At 31.1% G+C, this 10509-nt stretch overlaps 1 protein-coding gene across 2 annotated transcripts in view; it reads left to right on the top strand.

Annotated features, from left to right (window-relative positions):
• The window catches only part of LOC136984574 (lipopolysaccharide-induced tumor necrosis factor-alpha factor homolog), a 50521-nt gene extending 44206 nt beyond the window's left edge, over window positions 1-6315 (top strand). The window contains exons 5-6 of one of the 2 annotated variants that reach the window (XM_067281623.1): window positions 3140-3293; window positions 5851-6313. In XM_067281623.1, the coding sequence (XP_067137724.1) occupies window positions 3140-3293; window positions 5851-5953 (257 nt within the window). In that variant the 3' untranslated portion in view covers window positions 5954-6313. Of the gene's footprint in view, window positions 1-3139; window positions 3294-5850 lie in introns of both variants that reach the window. The other variant, XM_067281624.1, reaches the window with a different exon arrangement.
• Window positions 6316-10509: the final 4194 nt, after the last annotated feature.

Below are 10509 nucleotides of genomic sequence, written 5' to 3' on the forward strand. Positions count from 1 at the left end.
AACAGTATTTCCCTAAATGGTATAATTTACAAGAGATTTAAGCTAAACATTCTCTTTTTCGTGTTAAACATAAATATTATTATTGTTTATAAAACTTAGAAAAATTTTTAGTGATTAATTTTTAGTTTTATTGTTTATTTATTTCTCTCATTTTTCTGTTGGACCTGTTTAGTTGTGATATTTGTAATCAGAATATTTGTTCGAAATTAGATTTAATTTACTTTATACAGTTTATAGGAAGAGGTTTGTGTATTATGGGATTGATGCTATTAAATTTTGGTGGCTAAAGGTCAAACGGGTAGGGAGATAGAGGGGGGGTCATGCGTCATATCTCGAGTGGGATAGGACTTAAATGAAGATTTTACTCGTTATTGGCATTTACAACAGATGGCACCACATACAATTTTAAAGTTTGGCTGGAAAAGTTACGAAATTCGTCGCTGAATTTTTTTTTCAGTAAAACGATCGATCGACGTTTTACTGAAACGTTTTACTGAAACAATAATCGTTAGCATTAGCAATCGATAATTTAGTGAAAATGTTTATAATAAAATAGCAATTTTTTCAGTATTATCATTTTTATCTTGTGTTTTGCTCAAACGCTGCCATATTGAATTATATCACAGCATTAGAAATAAAGAGCGCCGACTTAATTTAACAGGGAAATTAATGATGATGATGGCATAATAGCTGTTTAACTGCTGCCTAACTTGATGCACTTTGCGTGCTACTTATTTACCTGCTTTCCAACTAAAGTAAACATTAAAATTCAATATAATGATTCATAGACAACGTTCATCTCAAATCATTACAAAATATTTTTTTTTAATAAATAAATATAGGCTATATAATAGTGCAATTTATTAAGATTCGTGACATGTTCCTGAAATTGAGTTCGTGCTGTAAATTATTTAAAGTAAAAATATCGACCATATTTTAAAAGGAATATGAATCTGCCTATTACATATTAAGATAAATTAGTACAATAATAAAGAATTAGAAACTGGAGAAGTAATTAAGTTTATAAGTTATATTTAGTGAATGTTGTTTCCCTGGGTAACAAGAAACAATCGATTAAACATTTGGCTATGATCCATATGATTTCCAGTGATACTCTTACATGCAAGGATTTCGTCATTCAGGATGTGGAGTCTGCTAACAATAACTTCAACGATATTCCACCTTATATTTTCGATTAATTAATAATGTTTACTATTGTTAATAAATGTTCATAAATAGCAAAACAAGCGTGATCTTAACAATCAAAACAAGCAAATAAATTATTCAACTAGCGAATCAAATTAATGTACAAGACCGTAGTATGCTTGTACAAGCGTGATCTTTGGCAACCATACTTCTGAACTTTCTGAGATTTTTTCCATTCATTCTTAAAATTATTCTTGACTTATAATCTCTTCTTCACATTATGTTAGCATTCTATATTCAAATTTAAGAAGATTTACTCGCTTATAATCAAGAAAAGGTAATTACAGGTAGAAAGTGAAGCGACATTACTGCACATTGATTTTCGGGATCAGATTGAATAATGCTAATTGAAAAAAAAAAACAACATATTACCTGATTCTAAATATAATATTAGGCGTTGGAATCGTTTTCTGGGTTAGATTGATAATTTTATATGCAAATTGTCCTTACTTCTTGGTTTTTCATCTTATTATTGGCAGGTTTAATCCATTAATATTACATTGAGAGATAGGATAAGAAATAGAAAATTAATTTACGATTCGACCCACTTACGAAATTCGTCATAGTATAGATTGCTTCTTATCTTAGCATCATTTCGCAATGGAGGATTTTACTCATAATGATAAAATTAAAGTATAAGGCCAAAGCTTAAATCTATAACAATAAAACCTGTCCAAAACGGAACCTGTTCAAAACGGAAACCTTTAAAACCGGGAAAAATATTCGCTACCGCGCGATTCCAGTTCAGGCAGATTTCGCTGTAGTAAGATTGTTTTTTTAAATCTCTATTTTATTTTACATAGAAATTATATGAAGTAGATAAAATGATATTACAAAATATTGAATTTCACTAAACTTTTATAAACTCACAATGAGATTTAGACGAGTTTATATTAGTAAACTTTGTCGATAATTGACTTAAAATTGAATACAGAATCATCAGACCAACAATATAATCGAATCATTATGCATACAAACACGAACAAAGATATATAACGTATTCAGCAGGAAATGAGAAGGTAAATCGACTTGAGAGCGATGAAATAAATTTCAGAAATTGGAGAATTAAATACAGTTCCTTCTGCCTGTTGGTCTCCCAAAGAATAATTGGATTTATTATTCTTATATGAAGTATAAAATTTATCATTTTACTTCAAATATCATTCACTTCATAATTCTCTCTCATAGTTTAGATATAATTGATTTAACCACGATGCATTCTTTTATTTCAGTTATTAAACTTCCATTTGTTAATTGTTAACCTGATTGTTCTTTTAGTTAGTTGAATAGTTTATTTAAAGACGGAACGGATACCTATCGACGGACTCACGACATCCCCACTCGAATTTAAAGCCCTCCTTCTCAGATTCATTTTACTCTTTTATCGCGAGTTAGAACGTGTTAATCCTATCCTAACTGGTGTCAGGAAAAACAATCAATCCTCAAGATCGTTAGATCTTGAGACAAATTTATAATTAGCCATCCAGAAACAACGTGAGTGGGACTTGCCGTCCTGTCGCCGATAAGAGTTCCAAAGATTCTCGAACCTGGCTTCTCACATAATAATAATAATAATAATACATATAGATAATTTGGATTTAAAACAAATTTTTTAAAATTATTTTTCCATTATTCTGTTCCTTTTTACTTATGATGACACGAACATTAAATATTTTAAATAATTTTTTTAATATTTAATAAAGCTAATTGTTTGTTCGTTACACACGAAGCTAAATATTATATGAGAAAGGAAATTTTACATGAAATTTCCTATAAGAAAAATACTTATATTTATAAAAAAAAAAAAAAATAGTATTTTGCTTCACTATATTCAATACAATCTTATTCCATTATATTAATATTTGAATAGATTTTAATTTTGGAAAATATGAAATATTAACATTAAAATTTGTATTTTTTTTTTTCTTAATAGGGAATCCTCCTTCTGTAATTGTACAGCAGCCGGTATTTCGTGATACACCTGTTCAAACCCTCTGTCCCAACTGTAGAAATACCGTTGTTACATCGACTGTAAAAGAGAGTGGTGGTTGTACATATTTGGCTGCTTTTGCAGTTTGTTTAATATGGTAAATTTATCTTGCTTTTATACATATATTTATATTATTGTAATACAGAATCTTTCGAAAAATTGGCATTTTAATTTACATCATATTTCACAAGTACATAAAAATTTTGTAAAGGGCCTGCTCATTTATAAGACAGTGGGATTTTGTTTAACAATAGATATTCAGTAACCATAGCAGCAAATTTATTGACCAAAAAGTTATATAGGTAAAAGTAAAAAAATAGCAGGTTGTTATAGAGCTTTATCTAATACACAACAATTAATTAACTATTTTTAGTCTCTGAAACTGGAGTCTCAATTATCCAGTTGTTATCACAAATGTTAGAGAGATATTTCAAGAAATATTCAAAAATTTCATATAGATAATGAAATTCGCGTATTTGAAACGAAATTTGATTTTTATTCAATTAATAATATAAAGATGTAATGTGAAATATAAAAAATAAGAATTACAACAATAATAATAATATGTAATATTATTAAAATTACATAATATTTGAAGACAAGTAGCAACATAAAATGGACGTATATGTCATTAAATGCTAAAAAACAAGTTTATAATCCTACCAAGACGAGATTTCTGTGCTTATATTAACTAAAATTTGATTGAACCTGCAATATATTTTGTTTTTGAATTGTTGACTTATCATTCCAAGTTATATTCAAAAAAAAAAAAAAAAAAAATTAGAAACACTTTAAAAATTTCATTTTCTTGCAACACACCTTGCAATATTATCAGATTTCAGCTTTTCTTACTTAAAGAAGGGTTTACATACTTTAAAATAGAAATATTTCAGTAATTTTCAGTCCATCCAGCGAAATTTTGCTAGCATTTTCAACGTGCATATCCACTATATAGTATATGCAATTTACTATTGTTCAGTCAGGATATTTGTTACTTACGTTATGTCAACTGTTGAATAAATTTCGTTTTATTTATGAAAACGGGACATTTATTTACAAACTGAAATGATAATCCTCAACATTATCAATACAGTAGAGCATCGATTATCCGACTTAATTGGGGACTGGGGTTGGTCGGATAACTGAAAAGTCGGATAACCGAAAAGTATGAAAAAATACATTATTAGTATAGTGTATTAGGCCTGGTTTAAATACTAGCCTCCCTTTCACGGTCGAGCCAGTGCTGCCAGCTAAAACATGCAAAAATTTAACAAAAATAATATTAAAGTAGCCAAGACATAACCAAATATTGTAGCGCCACATCACTAGCGGACATTTGAATTTGCCGACTAGAACGCGGTCGGTTAACCGATAAGTCAGTTAATCGGGGGTCGGATAATCGATGCTCTACTGCACAGGTATACCTCGACTTACGTCCCTCTCGAGTAACTTCGTTCCCGATTTTACGTCGTTTGTCAAAAAAAGTATATGGAAAAATAAAAATCAAGTTTAAGTCAGTTTATTCGACTTTAAATCCGTCCGCCATAAACATTGAAGTCGTAATATCACTAGAAAAGCGTTGAAAACACATAAAATCATATTAAAATATGTACATTTACAGTAAATGTTAATACAATCATCATAAATCTTAGGGAACGAACCATGAAAACATCTGTGTTTCTGTGTTGTCGTCTTATTTAGCGGTCTTTAAGTGCTCATTATTGGCGTTTCCTCCATTATTGGCGTTTAGTTACGACGTAAGTCGAAACTACGACATACGTCGTAACTACACAAGTAAATTCGACTTACGTCGCCTCTCCTGGAACCAATTACCGACGTAGGTCGAGGTATACCTGTATTTTAAAATGCCAGTTACTTTCAAATTATCTCACATACTATATTTATGAAATTGTCTTTTACTTAAAATTTCTATTGTTATTATTTTCTAATATTTTCAGATTTCAATAAATTTCTTATAATCGATTTATAGGAATGAATTTATAACTCATTATAAAATTAAATAAATTTGCATTATTAAAGTCAAATTTTTAATTTAATTTTTAAAGGCCTAGATATAAAACTATGTAATCTTAATTATGTATAACAGGGGTGGCCAACTTTTGTGCACATAAGATCTACTTTTTATCGTAAAAATGTGTCGCGATCGACTTTTTGTCATAGGCATAGTCTAAGTGGGGAGGGGAAAGTGTGAAATACATACTATGTTTATACACTGTTTCAGTACGAAGTGCACTCACTGCTTGAGTCGAGTCATAACTGCGTGCATACAGTTGCGTTCGGTTACAAATATAATACATTAAGTCAAGACATTGCTAGCGATCGACCAAAATTGTCTTGGCGATCGACCGGTCGATCGCGATCGACTTGTTGGCCACCCCTGATGTATAACACTATATTAGTGGCAGATGAAGTACTGATACTTCCTCAATGTTAGTATTATTTAGCATTAATATTAGCTACAAATGTTGGATGGAATTATGAGGTTGAAGAAGATCTCAGGAATACTCTCAACTTCATTTTGCTACTATTCAAATTTCAGGATGTTTCTCTTATACAAAAAATATTCTTCCTCTATCATAAATTTTTCTATAACTTTGATTTAACAATTAAGAATTTTTATAATTTTTTAACAGTTGCCCATGCTTTTGGATTCCACTAGTGATTGACACCTGTAAAGACACCATCCACACCTGTCCTAATTGTAACAGTACTTTGGGAATAAGTAAAGCACTGTAATTTAAATACTTAGGATGCCATATTCACTGCTACAAAGTCGCCTATGAAATTATTTTTTAACAATTTAAAATTTTAAAAATAAAGTACTGTACAAAATTTTTCATGGTTGATTTTTAATAAGTACTGTACTTTGTGAAATAATATGCACCAAAGAATTTTAATAATGCCGCATACTTTATAGTTATTGTAAATTTACATACGTTATGCATATGAATATTTACTAAATATATATTATATGTTGATAGTACAAATATGGAAAAATGAATAAATTGACGTTAAATTTTAAAAACAATTATTGAAAAGTATTAAAATTATACAATTATAATCTTTGAAAGCGTTATATTTACAATTTCATTCTACACTTTTTATTTCAGATTTTATAGTCCAAATACAGTATATGGAACCTTTAGTACAATATATAAATATACAATATTTAAAGTAAAAAATATTATTAATAGATCTTTTATTTAATATTTTCTAACATTAGTATATCTCCAATATACACAAATGTTGTTTTTAATAAAAAATTCACATTAGATTTTGATATTTAAACTTGTATTATTCAAGAACATAATAGTAAAAATTCTAAAATACCAGTATACTAAATTATACATCATCATAAAAGTTTAAGGTCATACAAAATGCAACTTATATCAAACAATACAATGAAATTAAATCCTATTTATTAATAAATTTTTCTATGTTTGCATTTATTAATTACTGAATAGTTATTAAATTGTCAATATGTGAAAACCTAACAAAAATGATTTAACATTAAAATTATTCCAAACATTAGAAACATTCACAGCCAATTGGAATTAAAAATCTACTTATCTTATTAAAAATCTACTATTGATATAAATTGAATTCTGAATTAGAACAATAATTAATAAATATAATCAAATTTTTTGCTATTTTTGTATTATCGGCTAAATCATTTTCTAATTAATGAATTCAGTTTGCTCTTACTTTGACAAAATTATATTTTCTTACAGTGTTTTACTAATAATAATTGTAATTATTATAATTTAAATTGTGGAAAATATCTCATTAACTACTGTTTTATGCATCCATTAATTGCTTCATAATATATTCTCATAATAATTTGTAATTAACTGATTCACAATATTGTTAAAGAACATTATACAGTACAGTTGTGATATATGGTATATACTATTAAGATTAAAAACAATTTATGTAATCTGATAATGCTATTTAACGTTTTAATTTTTATTAATTAAAAAACAACTTAATACTAATTGAATATTTTCTTTAATGGAATTAATGAAATCAATGAAATAATTTGTTTACTAATGTACTGTACTTTCAAGTACTTAAAAAGCTAAATAAGAAACTGTATAAATGTAATTAATGCATTAATGTTGTTCTTAAAATTATTTTCATGTAATTGTTTAAATTTCTAATAGTTTAACTAAATAAAAAAATATTTGATAAAGTGCTATCGATTGATATAATTATAATTAAATTACATATAATGCATGATGGAATGTTTCAAGTATTATACAATTGTGGGAAACGCCGGGAGGTAGGACGGAGTCGTACCTCCTTTTTGTCGGCGTTCAGGTCGGCAAGACCCACCCCACTGTCAAGGATGGCTGATTTTGTACGATATTCCGACTTGTCGGGATCGGGTAATTAATTGTCAGGTCGAGTGGAGGAAGTGTGTGGGTTCGACGATAAGGTTAAGGCGATATTCGAATAAACGGACCCAGGATGAAAACACATGACGATTTATTTAGACGGACAAACAGAATACAAAAATCTACCGCGTCCTGTCCCCAATCGCGGGAGAGAGAGAGTTCACAATTGTTGGGGGGTTCATACCTCTCGGATATCGACAACAATCGCAGAATGTTCTTCGGCTCGGGCGGCGGCTCTGGCGGTGGGCGGAAGGATCCGGCGTCTTCGGAATGGTCTTCGTATCGGACTCTGTTTTGCCGGGACGTTCGTCTTCTTCGGACGTTCAGCCACCTCGCTTCTCGGGACGGATCCTACGGGTCGGGTGTCTTGCGCGGACCTTCAGCGACCCCGTTCTTAGATATCTCCCCCCTATTTATACTCCCGGTCTCGTCCGCTGCGATGACGGTAGATGATGAGTCGATCTCCGTGATTCAGAGGTCGGATCCGGAGTGGAGGGAAGCGGGTTTGACGGTGGAAGGCTGCACATCCTTTGACTCTTGATTGTTATCTCTGATTTTGATCGTTATCTCCCGAGGGGATTCGAACAATAAAAGTTTAAATCAGACTGGCCGGTTTTATTCGGTCCTCACACAATGTTTGAAAACATTCCATTATTCATTCTTTTGAAACAGATGTAATTTTTATGTTACAGGATAGGAACCATCAACATTAGTTTTAAATATAAGGAAGAAAGCAAGAAAGCTCTCTTCCTTGCTTAGTGTCTCAGTTACTAGTGTGCCTCAAATATAGAATACATACACTTAGGTGTATTCTCGGCTGAGACACACTATGTACACTAAGATGCATTCATTTAAGATTCATCTTAAGCGAAGGCATTCTCATATTTATACACAAAATACGTCAGGACATATTTTGGTTTACAATCATTTGTTATGAATTCTCCCAGAGAGGACCAAGGGTGGATCGTCCACACCTAGAAAATTTTGAGCCACCCATGTCCATTGATCCAAATGACAAAAGTATGTTTGTACAGTCTATTTAATTATCCAAAAAATATAAATGATCAATATTTAATGTTTAAATTTTGAATATGTTTGTATCGTTTTGTACTCACTCTATTTATAGTATTATTAATCATTGTTAATTTTGAGCAAACTCGAGACGAGGAAGACACCAAATCATTTAAATATGATTTGGCAACTTACATAAACAAGTATTGAAAACAGTTTCAAAAAATTTCCAGTGCTACAATGGAACATCTGTCATGAAGGAAATGTTCAGGCGTTCTTGAATTCTTTGAAAAATGAAATGTATGACGATTAAACACTATGTCGGATCTTAGAGCAATCCAGATGAGACAAAAATAATTTTTAATACAGTAATTGTAAAAATACTTATTGCTTTGGATTAGGTAAAAATTAATTTTATAAATGTAAACGGTAAATAGGTAACAGAAAACACTAGCTTATTGATTACTGCTTGGTTTTCTTAGAATAGTCCTAGAAATAATTATCTCTGTAGAAAAAATTTTAAAGTCAGGGAAATCCAATGTTGAAGACTCACCGAAAATTATTAAACCTGTTGAGGAAATAGTGTAAAAATAGATGCGATCAAGTTTTTGTAGAAATATTAAATAATGTACTGTACCTGTACATATATATATATTCCGGTGTAGACGAACAACCCACCAAGCACGACAGATTTTTAAATCGAAACTTAAAAGATTATTTTATTGTGGACAAAAAAAAATCAAACTAAAAATATTAACGAGGACATAATTTTACAAAAATTCAATGATTAAAAAACAAATAAGTAAAATTATTCTTATTTATTTTCTGTTATTTTGTTCTTTAATGCGCTTTATTCAGTTTATATGTCCTATAAGTAAATATTAGAGAGGCTGAGGCGCAAGTACTGTACGAACGTTAAACTTGTACACGTTTGACGTTTAAGTAAAAGTCCAAGTAAAAGACCTTGCAGCGCTCGTTCACATCACGTGACTCAGTGAACGTCGCGCATTGACTCACGGGAAAGTTGTTGAAAAAATGGCGGATACATTTAACATCGAGAGTTACCAGCATAGGTACGAGGGCTGTTCGGAAAGTTCGCGGCCTCAAATAGAACAACAAACAAAATAATGTTAAAACTTTTTTTATTTTTCAATATAGTCTCCTTTATTAGCAATGCACTTATTCCACGATGTTCTAGCTTTTTTATGCCATCACAGTAGGTCGATTTGTCAGGGCGTGCAAAATACTTATTCACTTCAGCGATGACTTCGTCATTTGAGTGGAGTCTCTTTCCAGCCAAGAATTTTTTTAGGTTTGGAAAAAGGTGGAAGTCACCGGGGGCCAAATCAGGTGAGTACGGTGGATGTGAAACTAATTGGAAGCGAAGTTCGTTTATCTTTTGTTCGGTGATTCTGGCGGAATGTGCAGGTGCATTATCGTGGTGGAACAGAACCTTTTTCTTCTTCAAGTGTGGCCTCTTTTCTTCGATTTCTTTCGTCAGTTTTTCCAAAAATTCACAGTAATAGACAGCATTGGTGGGTCTTTCCTCTTTCTAGGTAGTCAATAAAGATGATGCCTTTAGCATCCCAAAAAACCGAGGCCATCACTTTCCCCGCTGATGGAAAAGTCTTTACCTTCTTTGGTGGTGGCGAACTGCGGTGTTTCCATTGCTTCGACTCTTCTTTTGTTTCAGGAGTGTATTAGTGGATCCACGTTTCGTCAGTAGTCACAAACCGACGCAAGAAATCATGTGGGTTTTTCTGGTAGAAGTCCAAACACTCCTTTGACATCAAAGTGCGAACACGTTTTTGCTCGGCGGTCAGCAGACGAGGCACCCACCTTGCTGAGACTTTCATCATACCCAAATTTTCGGTTAAGATGTGG

The sequence above is a fragment of the Centruroides vittatus genome, unplaced genomic scaffold, assembly GCF_030686945.1.
Source record: "Centruroides vittatus isolate TY-2023 unplaced genomic scaffold, ASM3068694v2 contig_923, whole genome shotgun sequence".
Taxonomy (NCBI): domain Eukaryota; kingdom Metazoa; phylum Arthropoda; class Arachnida; order Scorpiones; family Buthidae; genus Centruroides; species Centruroides vittatus.